At 43.6% G+C, this 21,925-nt stretch overlaps 1 protein-coding gene across 1 annotated transcript in view; it reads right to left on the minus strand.

The window, feature by feature from the left end:
• Positions 1–21,925, minus strand: part of KDM4B (lysine demethylase 4B) — a gene marked incomplete in the record, with an annotated part of 3,340,808 nt that overhangs the window by 1,145,496 nt on the left and 2,173,387 nt on the right. The window contains 1 exon segment of the mRNA XM_044054047.1: positions 179–597. Within this exon segment, the coding sequence (XP_043909982.1) occupies positions 179–597 (419 nt within the window).

A 21,925-nucleotide genomic window follows, 5' to 3' on the forward strand; every position in this document is an offset into this window, starting at 1 on the left:
AACTGAGTGAGTGGAGAGAATATACAACATGATATTAAAGGCAGGAACACTGAAAAGTCATTACCACATAAAAAACATTTGACAAGGAAACCATGAGCACAAAGGAGCAATCCTTAAGGATAAAAAAAAAAAAAAAAAAAAAAAAAAAGTGGATTTCTATGACTGCATTTTCATTTACCTGGATTTCTTTGGTTCCCATAATAGCCTCCAAAGATTTCTTATTCTTGACACCCTTCTTGTCTGCAGCAGTTTTGCTTTCTTGCCACATCTGTTCACCCGATTTATCAAACTGCTCAGAAACTTGCTGATTTGAAGTATGCTCTTTATCAAGCATAGCTTTCTTGGTCCTGGGAACAACATACATCATAGGGATGATAGGTCGAGGTTTAAATTCGTCATCCTCTTCATCAGCTTCTGCATCTGAGGCAACCATACTAAGAGCTGCATTAATAGCTTCATCCACTGAATCAACCTCCACATCTGATGAAATCAAACTGAGGGCTGCCTCAATAGCTTCATCCACAGAATTTGGAGGGGCTGGCACACGCTTCTTCTTCCTTTCACCCTTCGGTCTAGATCGTTTTACCTTGCCAACAGCTGCAACAGAAAATAAAGCCATGAAAGCAACAAGTGTAATAAAAAGACAGCAGTTTTTTTCTTTCCTTTCTCATTTAAAAGGATTTTATCAGATTTAACTTGCTTAAACACGGCAATAAAAGCCACAAAATCATTAGATATACTGACAATAAAGCTCTGTGTTCAGCCTCCATTTTTAATGCTAGCAACTCAGTACAATGAATGCTGGCCACATAAGCAGCACTGTAGGCACAGATATGAAACACACAGTGAAACGGACTGCAGGTGTGAGGGAATTAAAGATACAGTACTTACACGTATTCTCATCTATACAGCTTACCAGGTTACTTTTAGTATTCAGTACTTGATTATGTTTCAGCACAGATCAACGGTTCAAATACTTACTGCTGTGAAGGAGTAAACGGATACTCTCCCACCATATCAGTTGATTAACCAAGGGGTCCTTCCACACACCTGATGGATCTTTTGTTTGATTTCTTTCCGTCATGTACAGTTACTCAAGCAAAATATCTTAAGTACTAAGTTCATAACCCCGACACACTCATGCTGACACATGCTATGATGTAACTTGCTTGCTATAAAACTGTGCACATTCCCTTCAGCATGGTTGTTTGACTCCACACTACTAGTAAGCATCCTTCTGCAAACCAAGAAACAGCAATGAAGCAGTGACTCACTACAGAAGTAATATATGTGCATATACTTGTCTAATTTTCAAGGAGATCCAACAGCTAAGGATAGAGGAAGGAAGAAAGAAAAAGATGTCTAAAAAGACATCTGTAGGGTAAAGTAATCCTAAACCATCAAGGAGGATCCTCTGATATATCAGCTGATATTACAAAACTGTAATTGCTACATCTAACACACTGATCTTTGTCTAGGCTGAATCCCAAAGTAGCAGCCAAAAGGAGGTGTGTGCCAGAAAGGCAGCAAAAACACAGACCTCACGAAGTTCACTTATGGCATACCAAAGAACAAGCAGCAAATGTAGAAATGGCTGTGAAAAAGGCATTCTTGCAGCAAGAACTAAAGGCAGTCATTCCTCCAGTGGAGTGAGCTTTGACTTCAGGGATCTATCACAAGATGGCTGGCTACCTGATGGCGAAAGACAGCAGCTGACAATCGAATTGGAATTTGCCTTTTTGGTAACCATGACCCTTTCCAATGCCAGTACAAAGGAAATAAACAACTAGTACATTCTCAAAATTCAGGCATTTGTTTCAGGAAAACTTGACCAGTTGGGTGGGGATCACATATTCTATGCACCCCCCCCGATTTTTATCCGAAGAAAAAGATGACAACTGGGAGATAGAGTTGTTCAGGAACCATTCCAAAACTAATTAGGCTCATCACTGAATATGATTGTTCACTTCAGCTTGTATTTTAGTAATCAAACTTGAAAAACCTAAAGGTTCCTCTGAAAAGATGTCTCAGGTCTTAAAATACTTAGCTACCTTTTCTTGTATAAGAGTTTAAGTGATGATCTTTTACTTAACCTCATGTGTTATGAATGACCTTGTACTCCCTGAACACCTAATACTTAAGCAGAAGCAGCAGTAAAACAACCAACCATTAAAATCTGTACCAGCAAATTAACAAAATCACATGGCACAACAGCAGTCTTTAAAACCAGTTTGGATGACTTGGGTTGATCGATCACACAGTCTCATCTGACACACAAGGGGAAAGTTTTCTTAATGGGGACACTATTAATTTCCACCAATTCTGGGTGACATGGTTGAACTTTTCAATGATCTTTTTGGTCATAAGCTTAGTTAGAACCCAAAAACCTGGTACATAAATGTACTATAACAGTAAAAAGATTCACATGAAAACTGTCAGCAGGATGTTGAATATGAATACATTTACTTAATATTCATATGCTGATATATACACAAATAATCATGCTGGCATTCAGTAGTAGTTATGTACTGACCATAACGTTCCATCTGTGTTGCCGATTTTCATTATTCCTCAATGTATGGGTTTGGATCCAATACTTGGTTCTGACTCAGCTGTTATTCTAGCTCGTGGCCACCAACAAACTCATGAGCTCCTTCCCTACCCATAATGCACTACCCCTAACATCCCTCAGATCTTGTTTGCAGCTTACCATGAAGACAATGAAGAATTGTCAATTAGAGTTCAACACATGGGTCGTATGATGCCCCAAGAATTTTATTCTTTCAGAATTTACTTGTGATAAATGGTGGTACATAACTTCTTTATCTGATGTCAACTTTCATTCGTCCTCAAAGTACGGGACACAGTCCCCAGCTATCTAAATTCCTGGATGGATTTTAATGAAGGATATTCTTGAGTACGATTGGGGCAAAGGTCTTTCTTTCAAGACCTACTCTAAACTACAATGAATGATAAAGATAGAAGGATTTGACCAAGTAGTTGTCCCACCACTAGACTCCATGCTTAGTCTAGACTGGAATATAGTGGAAGTGGTCATAAGTGTAGTTGAACTAGCCTGTATTGGTTTGTTAGAGGGAAATTCAATTTAGTGGAGACAAAATATAATTTGACAATCGCTTGGTCATAGATAAGTTTGTGACCAATTTGCCCATTTTGTGATGTGTCAAAGAAACCAAGCACTGATCTGTCTTCCTACATTGTTAGTTCTGTGGAAGTAGAAATGCAACATCTATAAGCACCTAGTAAGGGCAGCATATACTCTCCTTTATTTGGAAAGTCTGGGGAAAAAATTAATGGCAGGTAAATTTAGTTGGTTATTGCTGGATTCTGACACTGTCCTCAGTAGGGAGAAAGCATCGGTATGTGAAGTATCCCACTTCATGTGGAAAAACAAGAGGGGAACTTAGAACACAATGCTTGCAGTTCTGACATTATCCAATAGAAGTAAATGCAACTAAAAGGACAGAGTTCCGGGAAAGGAATTTTAGATTACATTTGCTGTAAAAGTTCGCTATACCAACTGTATACCCCATGGTGGTATGGGATATTTGTAAGGAGGTCTAAGTAGAAGAGAACCATTAAAAATGCTTTGCAAAACTGAGAGGCAACCAGATAAAAATTCTGAAAATCTACATAGAAATTTGAGAAAGGTTGTGAGTAGATGCTGAACATTTGCTCTACTCAAAGAATAAAAAAATCTCCTCCATAAATTTTTGTAGAGATTACAAGAGTTTTGGGACAGTAACAGAAAGGAACAGGTGGGCAAAAAGAAGGCATAGGTTTGTCTGGCTAACAATATAATGAGAAAAAACAAGCAGTCAGTTTTAGGCTAGAGATGTGTGGACAAAGTGTGCCTCTCATGTGAGACAAGAAGTAAGTACAGAAAAAGAGAGGTGTCAAAAGAAGGAGAATGATCTTAGTTGAGGTCAGTAAGATACAGTGAGGATGGCTTGTTCTTCAACATGGCTGCTTTCTGAAGTAATCTTTATTAAGATGCACTGTAAATGCCTATCACATTTTACATTCTTCCACCTTGTTGTTGACGTGTTTAGTTTGCATAAACTTTCTTCCATTTAAATATGCAATTTCATTTGCCTCAAGTCTGTACTCCTGGGCACAGAATCACACTGAACTTCCTTGGAAAATGGGCTACAATACAAAGTGGTTGGAAGAAATTCACCCATTGCCACACCTTTAGTACATGTAAGTTGGCCTCCTCAGGGGACCAAATGTATTTTGCAGGCATTGTCTATTCCATCCTATCTGGGAAGTATACATGGTCAGTGTGGCCTTGGGCAGAGAAAGAAGAAATGACAGGCTAGCACAGTTGCTCTGACTGCATCCACCCAGAAAGATAACCTTTGCTTAACCAAATTATTGATATACTTACTGACACAGGTTGAGTGAAAGTTTATCATTGTGTTTGTAGCATCTATTATTGGTAAGGAAGTAAGACTATTGCCACTGACATTGACTCTAGCACTTGTGGAATCAATCCTGCTGATATTCTGGTACTACGAAATATTTACTGAGCTACTCTTTGTACTCTGGAAATGGGTAGAGATGCTGGTATAGACACCATGTTGAAAAATTGTTCCTATAAACTCTAACGTGTAGGTTGGTAAGAACTGCGACTTGCTGTTATTGATGGATATCCCAAAATGTGGACAAGCCTATTGCACTTGATCTCAAATTTGAATCAGTAAAAACCTGGCCAGAGCAGTAACGAGCATATCAATCCATAATGGAAACTTGTGGGATCCTTGTAAATTTAAGTGAAATGCCAGTAATGCGACACACTTGGTGGACACCAAAGGGCTGTGGTTATGCTAAAAGGCTGGACTCTGAACTGGTAATGACTGGCTCCCAGCCTAAATGGTAACTATTTCCTGGACTGTCTATTAATTGTATGTGACAGTACTAATCCTGAAGGTCAACCAATCTCAGCCAGAAGTCCTACTCAGAAAAAGAAAAATGGACTGAACCAAGGCTAATTAGGACTTAGTGTGTCGAACAGAACTGTTCAACACACCAAGACTTAAATGTCTATCACCAGTATCCTATTTTATTTAGGCACTAGAAGAATATTTAGTCAGTTACTGGTTCTATTGGTCTAAAGGAACTTTTGGATAGCTCTAAGCTGTTTCTTTGGTAATGGGGTTGGAGGGGAAAAAGGGAGTGATATAATTATTCTAATATAGCTTGAAGGACAGTCAGATAGAAAAAGTACTGATGGTAAAACCTTAGGAGGGGGAATAGCAGACAAGGATCCAGCCAGAATCAAACTGGATCTCCCTGTAGCCCTGCACATGTCAGAGAATTCAGTAATCCGATCTGAAACATCTCCGAAGTACAAAGACACTTCACAAAAAACTGTCCTCTGTAGTCCAATTACAACCTAGTCCTATGCAGCACTAATATTATCCCATCTTTATCCTCCTAAAGAAGTCGAGTGAGAGAATGGGGGAGAGAGTTCTCGAAACATGACTTACTGTATATGAAAGAAGTTTATCGGATTCAAAAATTCAGGAACCAAGACAACGGCCAGGATAAGGGATAAATCAAAGTATGATTTAAGCTGTCAGACTGGAGGAAACCCCACCGATCCAAAGACAGCCCCTGCAAGCCTCGGATCTGAAGTAGTCAAATTCAAAACCTTTATAAATTGTCCTTTTGTCATCTCTGTCCAACTGATCTGAAGGTCCAAGTACAATGTGAAAAAAACCTAGAATCAGCAAGTCAAATGTCATGGATTAAAGGAAAGCCAGGCTTCAACCAAAAAAGGCCAAAAGAAAGTTTTAGACGTCATCTAAATAAAGACTCTGTCCCTCGAGATGAAAGTTCAATGATCCAATGCCAGGACAAAGTACAGTTGTGTACACTTAACAGAAATGTAGATGTTCGAGTGTATTTACTGTTGCAGTCATCACCTGTGGGTTATCCCTGCTGTTAGCCCCCGGCCAGCCTGAATACCAGAGTCAATGTTTTTCTGAATTGGCTGCTATCACTTGCTGTCTGACATCAGGTCATCAGTGCTATAAAGGAAGGCAGCCAACCCAATTACATCAGTTTTTCTTACCATAACCAGTCAGAGGCCCAAATAAATATAGTAAAGTGGTCCTGGTGGCTAAAAGCCACCGTTAGAAATTTATGTCTCCTTAAAGAGAGAAGATATAAAGGGGAAGGAGGGTGGGAAACCAGGACTCCAACAGTGAATACACTCTAACATCTACATTTATGGTTAAGTGTACAAAAAGTACAGTTGTGTACACTTACATTAATGTAGATGTTCGAGTGTATTCACTGTTGCAGTCACTACATTTGGGTTATCTGCTTGCAGGTAGCCCTCAGTCGGCCTGATTATCAAAGTATTGGGTCCTACATTGGTTGCGGTCTCATCTTCCATGACGTCAGGTAGTCAGGGGTATAAAGCATGCAGCCAACGCCATTACATCAGTTTTTCTTGCTCCAGATGTCAGGTGCCCCCATAATGGGAAGCAATTATATACAAGGTTACACCTCCAGCAAAAAGCAAATACACCAGAAAGCTTTAAGCATAGCAAGCAAGAATACAGGTATAATCAGTAGAAGTCAGGGGGCTGGAGGGAGGGTAACCAGGACTGCAACAGTGAATACACTCGAACATCTACATTTATGGTAAGTGTACACAACTGCACTATGTTCTTCGTGTTTCACTGTTGCAGTCATTACATTTGGGTAGAGTCCCAAAGCTAAGATAGGGAGGAGGAAGTTAGATACCATTAGGACCAGCTATAAGGTCCTGCAAGACTGCAGTGGCAAAATCAGCTCTGGATTTTGAAAAAATTGGCAAGTGGTAATGCTTGGTGAAGGTAAGTAGGGACACCTCTGAGAAAGGCTGTAGAGGTAGATGCAGCCCTGGTTGAATGAGGTCTTATCTCCTGTGGGGTAGGTTTTCCATGATGCTTATAGCAGAAATGAATGCAATGGCCTATCCACTTAGAAATGGTTTGCTTTGAAAGGGCCTTCCCCTCTGCCCCTGCAGCAAATACAACCAGCAGCTGTTCAGATTTCCTGAGAGGCTTAGTCCTGTCCAAGTAAAATCTAAGCTGTCTGTGCATGTCCAGGGAGTGCAGTATTCATTCCCCTTTGTTCTGTGGATTAGAAAAGAAGGTTGGCAAATGAATGGACTGATTAAGGGCCACAATGGATACCACCCTGGGCATAAAGGAGGGATTGGTCCTGAAGGACACCCTGTCCACATGAAAGATGATGAAAGGCTCCAATGCCATGAGGGCCTGTAATTCAGACACCTTTCTTGCTGAAGTGATGGCTAGGAGGAAGGCTGGCTTCCAAGAAAGGGATTTCAAATCTGCATTTGCAGCTGGCTCAAAGGGAGGTAGAGTGAGTTTTTCCAATATAAAGTTGAGGTCCCAAGTTGGAGTAGGGGCTCTCCTGAGTGGTCTTACGTTTTTGGTCCCTCTGAGGAACTGCTTCAACAGTGGATGAGAGAAGAGCGGTGGCTCTGTATTGTAATGAGCTGAAATGGCTGAAACATGACTTTTGATGGAGGAAAAGGAAAGGCCCTTGTGAAGCATCTCAGTTAAGTACTGAAGAATCTGAGGTAAATTGGGTGCTGCTGTGCCCATCCCCTGAGTTTGGCTCCAGGAACAGAATGTTTTCCATTTTTCAGCATAGGACTTTCTAGTGCTAGACCTTCTTGCCTCCAGAATGACATCCATCACTTGTTTACTGAAGGATGGTAACGGAGAGATCAGGTAATTAGCCAGGCTGCCAGGTTCAAGGTTTGAAGCTGTAGGTGCAGAATCTGGCCCGCCTGCTGGGACAGCAGGGTAGGGGTGTGGGGCAGGTGCCATGGTGCCAGCAGTGACACAATGCGCAAGAGGGGTACCAGTATTGGCGTGGCCAGTCTGGTGCAATCAGTATTGTCCTTGGTTTGTCCTGTTTGATCTTTAGCAGTACCTTGGAGAGGAGAGGTGGGGGAGGGGGGGCATAAACTGATAGGTTTTTCCAGGTGAAGGATAGGGTATCCACTTTCCAAGTTTGTTTGTGGGGAGTCCTTGCGCAGAATTTGTCCAATTGGTAGTTCGGGGGGGGGGGGGCAAACAGGTCTATCTCTGGACACCCCCATTTGTTTCCCAACATGTTGAATATCTTTGGTTCCAGTTTCCACTCGTGTGGGTCCATGAGATTTCTGCTTAGGTCGTCTGCCAGTGTATTTAGCTTTCCTGGCAGGAATTGAGCCTGTAGGTGCACTTGGTAGTTCAAGGCTGTGTTCCACAGAGCCATGGCTACTCTGTAGAGAGGGTATGAGTGTGTTCCTCACTACTTGTTTATGTACCACATAACAGTGGTGGTGTCGTCTTTACCAATAATTGTCCTGGAAGAATGTGGTCCTTGAAGGCTGTCAGAGCATTCTGTACAGCTAACAATTTTTTATGACTGAAATGCAGGTGCATTTGATTTGGGTTCCATTTGCCCTGAATGCACTTCCCTGCCAAGTGAGCCTCCCATGCATAGTCTGATGCATCTTCTGTTAGGGTTTGGGCAACAGGGGGTAGAGTGAATGGCAGTCAGAAGTTTTGGTGGCAGGCCTCTGCCCACCAAAGGAACTCTATCTGTAGACAAGGTATGATAGGGATCATTGATTCTAGATCCTGAGAATGTTGACACCATAGGCTTTTTAAATACCACTGAAGTTTCCTCATATGCAGTCTTGCATATGGAATTAGTAGAATACAGGAGGCCATGAACCCCAGGGTCTTGCAGTATTTTCCTTGCAGATAGCTGGGTCTTTGTGGCCAGTAGTTTGAAGTAGGCTGTCAAATGAACTTGTTTCGCTGGCGTGAGGTAGACCATCTGGGAAGTTGTATTCAAGCTTGCTTCCAGAAATACAATTTGCTGGCAGGGTACAAGATGTGATTTCTTTTTGTTTATGGTGTACCCCAGAGAAGTTAGCACTTTCTTTACAAATGCCAGATGATTCAATAGTATGTCCTGGCTTTCTGCCTGAATTAGACAATCGTCCAGGTATGGGTATATTTGAATATTTCTTTGGATGCAAAATGCAATGACTGGAGCTAGGAACTTTGTGAATACCCTGGGCGCAGTAGATAAGCCAAAGGGCAGTGCAGAGAACTGATAGTGCACATAGCCTGCTTTGAAGTGTGGGTATCTTCTGCAAGATTCCCTTATTGGGATGTGCAGATAGGCTTCCTTTAAAATCAAGTGTTGCCAACCAGGCATCTTTGCCTAGCATAGGAAGCAGCTGATTAAGAGTTAACATCCTGAATTTTGGGATTACAAAAAATGTGTTTAGGATAGATAGGTCCAGGATAGGATGCCAGGAATTGTCTTTTCTGGGTACCAGAAAAAGTCTTGAGTAGAAACCTTGCCCCCATTCTTCTTCTGGGACAGGTTGAAGAGCCCTGATGATTCAAAGAGGGAGAACTTGCTTTTGAGCCTCTGCCCACTTATTTGGGGTAGATTTGGTCAACCGTTTGGGGTTGGTAAGCAGTGGAAGTGTAATCTGTATCCTTGGGAAACTAGATTCAAAACCCATTTGTCCTGGGTAATGAGTTCCCTATTTTTTGCCTGCAGGGCAGTCTTGCCCCCCTAAAGGAACAGTCAGTTGAGCATGCCTTGGAAGGTTTAAAGTTAAGTCACTGACATAGTTTACCATGGGGGGAGTCTTACTACTTCCCTGCTTTGGAAGTGGGAGCCTCTCTCTGCTTAGTCTTGCGAGTCTCTTGGGACTGCAGCCTAGGTGTTCTGTTGGTTTTGGGTTTGGACTGAAGGCCTGGAAGAGGCAGGAAAGGACCGATTCTTAGAGGGCCAATGCCTACTAAATCTGGGAGGCTGTACTTGCAGGAAATCTTTAACAGTTTTTATAGATTTAGCTTTTTCTTCCATCTTTTTAAGTACTTCTGCTTTGTTGCCAAACAGGCGGTCTTGGTTTAAGGGAGCATCCAGCAATTTAGCCTCAACATGATCTATCAAAGATTGCTCCTTAAGCCAAGCATGCCTACTAAGTACAGACCCAGTGACAGGTGTCAACAAGATGCCTCTAATGAATCAAAACCACTTTGCAAAGTATGTTTTCCAACTTGTTCAGGAGAATGCATTAAATCCTGTAAATCTTTATTTTCAGCACAGTCAGGAATCAACATAATTTTCTGTTTAAGCAATCCAATAATATGCTGCTGATACTTTAACATATGAAACTGGCAGTTTAAGGCCCTAACGGCCAAGGTTGCAGAAGTGTATATTTTCTTACCCCATCTACCCAGCGCCCTGGAATCTCTATCACAGGGGGTAGGATTTTTGGCAGTAGTAGCCTTAATGCCCTTGGGTCCCTGTGAAATGGTCTCAGAATCCACAGTAGGATTTTTAAAAAAGAACTTGAGAGTCAGGCACCCTGTAATACCTATCAGGTTTTCTGGGAGCAGGAGGTAAAGAGTCAGGGACAAGGCCAGATTCCGAAAAGGCATTATCAACAATGTCCAGTACAAAAGGTATAGCTAAAGGTCTGTGTTGGGGCAGGAGTAAGAAATCTCCAAGCCTCTTTTTGGAGTCAGAGTAATCTGGCCTTCCCAGGGAAAGGCTCCCTAGGAGTATGCAAGGTTTCACCAAAAGAGAAATCCTCTGGGGGGGAAGCAGAGGGAATGGAGTCACCTGCATCAGAATCATCATAGGTAGATAAGGATAAATCCTGGTCATCAGTGGAAAACAAATTTCAGAGTCCTGATCAGAAGAATCAGAAGGAAAATCAGTCCTAGGTCTCAGAGAGAGAAGGGTGGCTTACCCTGATTAAAGCAATAAGGTCTTCAGCCATTCTTATCATTTGTTTTTTAGGCATAGGGGGCCTGACCATGCAGTCTGGGAGTCAGTTTTCTAGGCATGGATCGAGTTTTAGGCCTTGAAGAAGAAGATGGCGCCGGTTTAATATGCAAGTGAGTAGGCCTGAATACACCCTCAGAAGTCCGTGCCTACACAGCGGCTCCGGACCCATCCAAGGTAGAGACATCCGCAGGTTCCTCAGTCGAAGAAGCATCTTGCGGCATACAGGACTCCGAATGGGTCTCAGTAGAGTCCTGTGAATCTGAAGTAGCGGATATCAGGGGCTGCGAAAGCACCTCACTGAGTACCAGCGAACTGGAAACTAGCTTAGGAGAAGCTTCATCGGCAGCTTTGGACCTAAGCGGTCTCTCTCTGTCTTTATCTTTTTTTCGGAATGTCGGTAGTCGGGTGGCTTACCGAAGCCATTTCTGGATAATTGAACCGAGTACCAAAATATTTAGATGCGAAAATGAACCGACGACGAATAGTTTGAGGTTTGAATAAGGCATAAAACAGACAGCGAGGTACGTCGTGGTCTGGGCCTAAGCAAGGTATACAGTACAAATGAAAATCTTTATGAGGTATTTGCTTTCCACAAGAAATTCAATTGTTAACTTTTACTGACATCGGTTCAGAGCAAGAAAAAGGTTCCCCAATGGGGTACTTGGCTTAGTTGAAGACTTAGGATCTGAAACTGGAAAACGAAAATTTCAAGAGTCGGCCGACCGGCACTTGCCAACTGCTTCTGCTTCGGGCACCACACGGCAAGAAAGACTGATGTAATGGCGTCGGCTGCATGCTTTATACCTCTGACTACCTGACGTCATGGAAGATGAGACAGCAACCGACACAGGACCCAAGACACTGATAATCAGGCCGACTGAGGGCTACCTGCAAGCTGACAACCCAAATGTAATGACTGCAACAGTGAAACAAGAAGAACATCTGTACTCTGTTCTTCGTCTTTCACTGTTGCAGTCATCGCCTGTGGGTGGATTCCCAAAGCTGAGGAAAGGGGTGGTAGGATTAGTAAGAGACCTAGGAGTGGGTCAGCAAGCCCTGCAGAGGCAAACCCTGCCCTAGCCTTCGAAAATAGAGGTAGGTGGTAATGCTTGGTAAAGGTATGGACAGAAGTCCAGGTGGCAGCGTCCAGGATGTCCCTAGTGGGAACTCCTCTGAGGAATGCTGTGGAAGTGGAGGCTGCCCTAGTGGAATGGCTTCAAATAGACATGGGGGGGGGGTAGAAATGGATACAGTGTGATATCCACTTGGAAATGGTTTGTTTGGAAATGGGCTTCCCCTCTGCCCCTGGGGCAAAGCTAACAAGTTGGTCGATTTTCCTGAAGGGTTAAATGTGGTCCAGACAGTATCTGAGCTGTCTGTGCATGTCTAGTGAGTGCAGAATTCTTTCCCCCTTGTTTTGAGGGTTAGGAAAGAAGGTGGGTAGATGTATGGCCTGGTTGAGAGTTACATTAGATACCACATTGGACATAAGGGAGGGATTAGTCCTCAGGGAGACCCTGTCTGCATGGAAGATGATTAAGGGCTCAATGGCCATCACTGCCTGAAGTTCTGAAACCCTTCTGCCTGAGCTGATAGCGAAGAGAAAAACAGTCTTCCAGGAGAGGTATCTTAGTTCTGCTGAAGCAGCAGGTTCGAAAGGTGGTAAAGTTAGTTTTTTCAAAACAAAATTCAGGTCCCACGCTGGAGTGGGTGGCCTTCTAGGAGGTCTGATATTAGAAGCCTCTCGTGAGAAATTTCTTAATCAAAGGATGGGAGAACAGGGGCTCTTCTGTATTAAAATGAGCTGAAATGGCCGAGGCGTGGATTTTAATAGAGGAGAAAGAGAGGCCACTATTAAGTAGCTCTGTTAGGTAGTCCAGGATAAGAGGGATGGAAGGTTGTGAGGTACTGCCCCCTCTGGAATGGCTCCAGGAGCAGAATCTCTTCCATTTGTCTACATAATTTTCTGGTGCTGGGCCTTCTGGCCTCTGTGATAATGTCTAGGACCGGTTTGCTTAACAGGGGCCCCTTGTTAGCCTTTAGAGCATTAACCATGCTGATAAACAAGTCTCCAAGTCTGGGTGCAGCATCCCCCCCCCATCTGAGTTAAGAGGTCTGAGATCAGGGGAAGATGCCTGGGAGGCTGTAAGGTCAGTCTGAGGAGTAAGTGGTACCAATGTTGTCTGGAGCATTGAGGATGGCCTTTGGTCTCTTCTCTCTTATTTTGATCAGTACCCTGTGAATAAAAGGCAGAGGAGGGAATGCATACACAAAGAGGGTGCTCCAGGGGAAGGTAAAGGCATCCATCTTCCATGCTAGGTGGTGATAATACAGAATTTTCCAGCTGATGGTTGAGATACGAAGCAAAGAGATCCACCTCCGGAGTCCCTCACGCCGGAGTGATTTGTAAAAAGATTTTTCTCTGGAGCTGCCATTCATGGTGGTCCAGTAAGTTGCTGCTTAAGTGGTCTGCCAGGGAGTTGTTGATCTCTGGTAGGTATTGGGCTATCAGGTGTAGTCTCATGGAAGAGGCTGTCAGCCAGAGGTTTATGGCCAGCTTGCACAGAAGGTAAGATTGGGTCTCTCCCTGCTTGTTGAAGTACCACATTACTGTGGTTGATTTTGTTTTGAAAAGGAGAACCTCTGGCATGAGACAGGGTTTGAAAGATGTCAGAGCTTTTAGTACTGCCATCATTTCCTTCTGGCTGATGTGCAAGGGAAGGTGCTGGGCATCCCAAAGACCTTGGGTGCACCTGCCTTCTAGGTGAGTGCTCCAAGCTATGTCTGAGGCGTCGGTGGTAATGGTTTGCCCGGTTGGGTGGAGGGTAAAGGGAAGACCCTTGTTCTGGGCACAGGCCCCTGCCCACCAGAGAAACTCGGCCCTCATACAGGGGATCAAAGGTAGAGAGATCCTAGAGGTTGAGAGTGCTGACACCAAAGGTTCTTTAGGTACCACTGAAGTTTTCTCATGTGAAGCCTGGCCAGAGGAATTAGAAGGGTGCAAGATGCCATACACCCCAAGGCTTGCAGTAGCTTTCTCGCAGTGAGGAGACTTCTGGAAGCCAGCTGGGTAAAATACAGAGGCAGGAAGCTCTGCTTTTCTGAGGATAGGAATGCCATTTGGGATGCTGTGTCCAGCAGTGCTCCCAAGAAAATGATCTTCCTGGAGGGCGTTTGCCTTGATTTCATCTCATTGATGGTGTACCCTAAGGAGGTTAGGAAGGTTTTGACAAAGAGGAGGTCCTTGAGGAGCTTTTCTTTGCAATCTGCCTGAATGAGGCAGTCGTCCAGATAAGGGTAAATTTGTATATTTTTCTGTCTGCAAAAGGCTATGGCCAGGGCTAAGCATTTGCTGAATACCCTGGGAGCAGTAGATAAGCCAAATGGTAGCACAGAGAAAGTACAGTTGTGTACAATTACCATGAATGTAGATGTTAGAGTGTATTCACTGTTGCAGTCATTACATTTGGGTAATCTGCTGGCAGGTTGCCCTCAGTCAGCCTGAATAACTAAGTCTTGGGTCCTGCATCGGTTGCTGTCTCCTCTTCCATGACGTCAGGTTATGCAGCCAACGCCTTTGCATTTTTTTTCTTTTTCTTGATGTCAGTCATGTCAGGTGGTCAGTCAGTATATATATATATATATATATATATATATATATATATATATATATATATATTTTTTAGCAACACATAAACTTTACCTTCATCTAAAAGCAAATACACCACAACGGAAAGAGAAGTTATAGAAAAGGGGGATGGCGGGTGGGTAACCCAGACCGCAACAGTGAATACACTCAAACATCTACATTTATGGTAAGTGTACACAACTGTACTATGTTCTTCATGCTTCACTGTTGCAGTCATTACGTTTGGGTAGAATCCCAAAGCTATGGATGGGAGGATGGAACTAAACAGCATTAGGAGCGGCTATAAGGCCCTGCAGAACTGCAGTGGCAAAGCCTGCCCTAGATTTGGAGAAGAGAGGCAAATGATAATGCTTTGTGAAGGTATGAGCAGAGCTCCAAGTAGCAGCTTCTAGAATGTCTTTGGTTGGAACTCCTCTGAGAAAGGCTGCTGAGGTAGAGGCAGCCCTGGTGGAATGTGACCAGATTCCCTTGGGCACAGGTTTACCATGGTGCAAGTAGCAGAAATGAATGCAGTGGCTTATCCACTTAGAAATAGTCTGCTTTGATATAGCCTTCCCCTCTGATTCTAAAGCAAATGCCACCAGTAGTTGCTCAGACTTTCTTAGAGATTTGGTCCTGTTTAAGTACAATCTTAGTTGTCTCTGTACGTCCAATGAATGCAGAATCTGCTCCCCCTTGTTTTGCGGATTTGGGTAAAATGTTGGCAGGTGAACAGTTTGGTTAAGAGCCACACTGGATACCACCTTAGGCATAAAGTAAGGATTGGTCCTGAGAGACACCCTGTCCGGGTAAAATGTAAATAAAAGGCTCCACAGCCATGAGAGCCTGTAGTTCTGAAACCCTTCTTGCTGAAGTGATTGCCAAAAGGAAAGCTGTTTTCCAAGATAAAAATATTATATCCGCAGTAGCTGCTGGTTCAAAAGGAGGCAGGCTGAGTTTTTCCAGCAGAAAATTGAGGTCCCATGCGGGAGATGGTGATCTTCTGGGAAGTCTTAAATTTTTGGCCCCTCTAAGATACTGTTTTAGCAGAGGATGAGAAAAGATGGGAGGCTCCGTGTTGTAGAGCCGAGATGGCAGAGGCATGGATTTTGATTGAAGAAAAAGATAGGCCCTTGTCAAGCATCTCAGTCAAGTATTGTAAAATCTGAGGGATATTTGGTTTTGCTGTGTCCGTTCCTTGTGCTTGGTTCCAAGCACAGAATCTCTTCCATTTATCAGCATAAGATTTTCTAGTACTAGGCCTTCTGGCTTCCAAAATGACATCCATCACAGATTTACTGAGAGGTGTTGTTTGAATAATTAAATGATCAGCCATGCTGCAAGGTTCAAAGTTTGGAGTGGACTGTGCTGAATTTGATTGCTCTGCTGAGACAGTAGATGAGGTATTTGAGGCAAGTACCAAGGAGGGAGTTGAGACATATTCCTTAGAATTAGGTACCAGTGCTGGCGAGGCCAGTCCGGAGCAATTAGGATCATTTTTGGTTTTTCCTGTCTGACCTTTAGTAAGACCTTGGAGAGAAGAGACAGAGGGGGAAAGGCATAGACTGATAGGTTTTTCCAGCTGAAGGATAGGGCATCCACTTTCCATGCTTGTCTGTGATAAGTCCTTGTGCAGAATTTGTCCAGATAATAATTTTGGAGAGAGGCAAACAGATCTATGTCTGGGCTCCCCCATTTCTGTGTTACCATGCTGAAGATTTGTGGATCCAGTTTCCACTTGTGCAGGTCCATAAGATTTCTGCTTAGGTCGTCTACCAGAGTATTTTGATTTCCTGGTAGGAACTGAGCTTGAAGATGTACTTGGTAAGTCAAGACTGTGTTCCACAATGCCATGGCTAGTCTGCAAAGGGGGTAGGAATGTGTACCCCCCTGCTTGTTTATGTACCACATAACCGTGGTGTTGTCCGTCTTTATCAGTAGTTGTCCTGGAAGAAGCAAGTCCTTGAAGGCTGTCAGAGCATTCTGAACAGCTAGCATCTCTTTCTGGTTGACATGCAGATGCATTTGTTTTGGGCTCCATATGCCCTGAATGCATCTCCCCACCAGGTGGGCCCCCCAAGCATAGTCTGATGCATCTGTAGTTACAGTTTGGGTGGCAGGGGGTAGAGTGAATGACAGTACCCTGTTTTGGTGACATGTCTCTGCCCATCAAAAAAACTGCTGTTGTAGGCAGGGAATGAGAGGAATTATTGTTTCCAAACTGTGACAATGTTGACTCCATAAACTTTTTAGGTACCATTGAAGTTTCCTCATATGCAGTCTTGCATATGGAATTAGTAGAATGCAGGATGCCATGAACCCCAAAGCCTGCAGAATTTGTCTTGTGGTTAAACTGGGTTTTTGTTGCCATCTGTTTGAAGTATGTTGTCAGTTGCCTTTGTTTGTCTGGCGTAAGGTAAGCCATCTGGGCAGTTGTATTCAAGCTTGCACCCAGGAATGTAATTATTTGAGAGGGTACCAGTTGTGACTTCTTTTCATTTATTGTGTACCCTAGGCATGTTAGAAGCCTTTTTACAAACGCCAGATGTTTTAGAATAATGTCCTTGTTCTCTGCTTGAATGAAACAGTCGTCCAGGTAAGGATAAATTTGTATGCTTCTTTGTCTGCAAAATGCAATTACTGGTTCCTGGCACTTTGTAAAGACCCTGGGCATAGTAGATAAGCCAAAGGGCAGTGCAGAGAATTGGTAATGCAAAAAACTGCCTTGAAGTGGAGGTATCTTCTGCATGATTCCCTTATTGGGATATGCAGATATGCCTCTTTTAAGTCTAGTCACTAACCAAGCGTTCCTGCCCAGCATAGGCAGTAGCTGTTGTAAAGTCAGCATTTTGAATTTTGGAATGTCCAGGAACGTGTTCAAAATTGTTAAGTCCAGTACTGGACGTCAGGCATTGTCTTTTCTGGGTACCAGGAACAGTCTTGAATAAAAACCTTGTCCTTTTTCCTGTTCTGGTTGAATACCCCCCATATCCATGAGGGACGCAACGTGTTTCTGAGCCTCTGCCCATTGATTTTGTGGCAGATCTGGCAAACCATTTGGAATTGGCAAAGTATGGAAATGAAATCTGTACCCCTGGGATACTATGTTTAATACCAACTTGTCATGGGTAATTAACTGCCAATTTTGAGCATGAAGTGCTAATTTTCCCCCCAAGGGGGCTGCCAAAAGATAAGTGCTTGGTGGAGGTAGAGGGAAGTCATTGAGACTGCTTACTGCAGGGTTGTGCTTTGTTTCCTCCAGATTTGGAGTTGGAGGCACCCCATTGCTTTGACCTGTAAGAACCCTATGATTGGCATCTAGAGCCTTTTGAGCACCTGGATTTGCCTTGAGAGGCTCTGTTGGAGACAGGAAAGGACCAGTTTTTAGTAGGCCAGTGCCTACTGAACCTGGGTGGCTGCACTTCTAAGAAATCTTTTACAGTTTGCATAAATTTAGCTTTGTCTTCCATTTTCTTTAAAACCTCTTCTGCCTTATTACCAAACAGAGTATCATGCTATAAAGGGGCATCCAACAATTTAGCTTTAACATGATCCGGCAGATCTTGCTCCTTGAGCCAGGCATGCCTTCTAATCACAGATCCAGTAACTGTGGCCCTGCAAGTGGCCTCCAAGGAATCAAAACCACATTGCAAAGTATACTTTCCAACCTGTTCTGCTGCATGCAATAATTCTTGTAATTCTTTATTTTACACACAATCAGAAATCAACATCATTTTCTGTTTCAATAAGCCCATAACATGCTGTTGATATTGAAGCATATGAAACTGGCAGTTTAAGGCCCTAATTGCCAAGGTTGCAGACATATAAACCTTCTTTCCCCATCTATCCAGCGCCCTGGAATCCCTATCAGAGGGGGTAGGATTTTTGGCTGTAGAGGCCTTTACACCTTTGGGACCCTGTGAGATAGTCTCAGGATCAGCAGCAGGATTTTTGAATAGAAATTTGTGGGAGTCAGGAACCCTGTAATATCTGTCTGGCTTACTAGAAGCCGGAGGTAGGGAATCAGGAGCCATGCTTGACGAAAACACATCATCAACAATGTCTAATACAGGAGGTATAGCCAAAGGCCTATGCTGAGGAAGAAGGAAATCCCTAAGCCTCTTTTTTGATTCAGAAAAATCCTGACTCTCCCAATGAAAATGTTCCCTTAAAGTATGCAAGGTTTCTCCAAAAGAATAATCCTCAGGTGGAGATGCAGATGGGATGGATTCTTCTGCATCTGAATCCTGATCTGAAGATTCATAATCAGTGTCTTGCCTAGGCTTCTTAGCAGGGGGAGGGGGGGTTGGGAACCCCTGATCAAGGTAATCAAGTCCTCAGCCGTTTTGATCATCTGTTATTTAGGCATAGGGGCCTGAGCACGTGGCTCATGCATTGGTTTTTTAGACTTAGAAGATGTTTTTGATCCTTGTTTTTGAAGCTGGCATCAGTTTTATATAAACGTGGCTCATGTGTTGGTTTTTTAGACTTAGATGTTTTTGATCCTTGTTTTTGAAGCTGGCGTCAGTTTTATATAAAAATGTTGAGGCCTGAAAACATCCTCAGAAGCCGGTGCCTGCTCAGCGGCTCCCGACCCATCCAAGGGAGAGACATCCGCGGGTTCAATACTCTGAGAATCTCACGGCATACTGGACACTGCATGGGTCTCGGTAGAGACCTGCAACTCAAAAGTAGCGGGTATCAGGGGCTGCGAAAGCGCCTCACTGAGTACCGGCGACTGGCTTAGGAGAAGCTTCGTCGGTTTTGGATCTCGACGGTCTGTCTCTTTTTCTTTGCGTTTTTTGTGAACTCCGGTAGTCGGATTGCTAACCGACAACATTTCAGGGTAATTAAATCTGGATCCAAAATATTTTAAAGCAAAAATATACTGACGCTTAATAGTGCGTTGGTTAAATCTAACACAAAACCAACAGCAAGGCACATTATGATCTGGGCTTAGGCAAGGAATACAGTACAAATGAAAATCCTTATGAGGTACTTGCTTCCCACAAGTAATACAATTATTAACTTTTACGGACATCGGTAAGGAGCAAGAAAAAGTTTCCCCAATGGGGTACTTAGCTTTAGTTGAAGACTTCGGTTCTGAAACTCGAATGTGAAAATTTCAGGAGTTGGCCCACCGGCACTTGCGAACTGCTTCTGCTTCGGGCACTGCGCGTCAAGAAAGACTGAATAAAATGGCATTGGCTGCATGTTTTATACCCCTGATGACCTGACGTCATGGAAGAGGAGACAGCAACTGACGCAGAACCCAAGACTTTGTTATTCAGGCCGACTGAGGGCGACTTGCCCGCAGATTACCCAAATGTAATGACTGCAACAGTGAAACACAAAGTACATCTGAAAGTGTTGTGAGCCTGCTTTGAAGCGAAGGAATTTCCTGCAGGATTCCCTTATGGGGATGTGGAGGTAGGCATCTTTTACATCTAGGGTAACTAACCAGTCATTTTTTGTCAGCATAGGCAGCAGCTGCTGCAAGGTTAGCATTTTAAATCTGGGGACTACCAGGTTGGTGTTCAGAATGGCTAGATCTAGGACAGGGTGCCAAGTACCCTCTTTTCTGGGAAAAGGAATAGTCTGTAATAAAAGACTTTGCCTGTTTGATCTGAGGGGACATGTTCTACTGCTCCTTGAGATATGATAGTTGGAACTTGTTTCAATGCCTCTCTCCACTGATTTGGAGGTAAGTCTGGGTACCATCTTGGAATTGGGAGCTTGTTGAAGGAGAATTTGTATCCCAGAAAAATTATCTTTAAGACCGACTGGTCCTTTGTTATAGAAAGCCAATTTTCTTTGCAGAGGGACAGTCTTCCTTCTAGTTTTTGGTGAGTGAAAAGAGGGCAGAGGGGGGGAGTGGGAGTCATTGAGAGTTTTTGCCATAGAGGGATGGCTTAGAACTCCCTGCCTGTGGAGTGGAAGCGGTCCACTGTTTGGTTCTCTGGTGTCCCTGGGATATGAGTCTGGGTGGTCTGTCCCTGTGGCTTACCTTGCCCGTGTCTGTTAGGTGCAGGAAAGGACCAGTGTTTTAAGGGAAAATTCCTGTTGAACCTAGGAGGTTGTACCTGAAGGAAATCTTTTACTGTTTGCATAGATTTTGCTTTGTCTTCCATCTTTTTAAGCACCTCTTCTGCTTTTACTCCAAACAAGCGGTCCTTATCCAAGGGTGCATCAAATAATTTAGATTTGACATGATCAGGGAAAGGATGTTCCTTCAACCATGTATGCCTCCTAATGACAGATCCTGACACTGCTGCCCTGCTTGAGGCTTCTAGGGTGTCATATCTACAGTGTAGTGAGTGTTTAGCCACCTGACATATATACAGTGCAGTAAATCTAACTCTTTCGAACTGGCACAGTCAGGGAAGATTGAAATCTTTTGTTTTAATAGTTCCAAAGTGTGTTGTTGATATTTTAACATGTGGAACTGACAGTTGAATGCTCTGATAGCTAAGGTTGCAGAGGTGTATACTTTTTTAACCCATCTGTCCAGAGAGATGGAGTCCTTGTCAGAAGGAATAGGATTCTTTGCAGAACTAGCTTTAGCTTCTTTTGGTCCCTGTATAATGACCTCCGAGTCTGCAGCAGGATTTCTGTACAGGTATTTGTGAGAATCCGGTGCTCTCTAATACCAGTCAGGTTTTGTGGGAGGGCGCCAGGAGTTAAACTGGACTCATGGAAGACATCATCAACCACCTTCTAAGATAGGAGGGATGGCCAGGGGTCTGTGCTGGGGCAGGTCTAGAACCTCTCTTAGTCTTTTTTAGACTGAGGGAAGTCCTGGGATTCCCAGTGGAAATATTCCCTGAGGGTGTGAAGGGCATTCCCAAAAAAAAGATGATGTGGCGGGGAGGCAGAAAAAATGGATTCCTCTGCATCTGAATCCTCATAAGCAGTCAGAGATTGTTGTTCCTCTTCAAAATCTGAATAATCAGACTCCTCAGAATCCTGTTCTGTCAGTATTTCAGGAAAAAGGTCTCTTTTCCTTTTGGAAGCTATGGCCTGACCCCCCCCCCCCATAAGGGTGATAAGATCCTCCACCATTTTAAGCATTTGAGCTTGGGGTGGTGGTGCAGGAGTAAAATGGTGGCTGCAGGTAGTTTTCCTAAGAGTGGCCTTGCCACTAGGCCTAAGAGCAACCATTGGTCTGAGAGAAACAGTAGTCGGAGGAGAAGACGTCAGTTTTTGTCTAGATTCGGTAGTGCGAAAAGCCTCCTCAGAAGCTGGTGCCTGCATCATGGCTCCGGACCAAACCAAGGCAGAGACAACTGAAGGCTCGGAAGACGAAGAAGATTTCTACAGCATACCGGACTCCAAAAAGGTCTCAGTAGAGGCCTGCGAATGTATCAAATTGGGCATCAGGGGCTGCAAAGGTACCTCACTGAATTCCAGAGAAATGACAACCTGCTTAGCAGT

This window comes from Protopterus annectens, chromosome 13.part0 (assembly GCF_019279795.1).
Source record: "Protopterus annectens isolate FY-2018-M chromosome 13.part0, PAN1.0, whole genome shotgun sequence".
Taxonomy (NCBI): Eukaryota; Metazoa; Chordata; order Ceratodontiformes; family Protopteridae; genus Protopterus; species Protopterus annectens.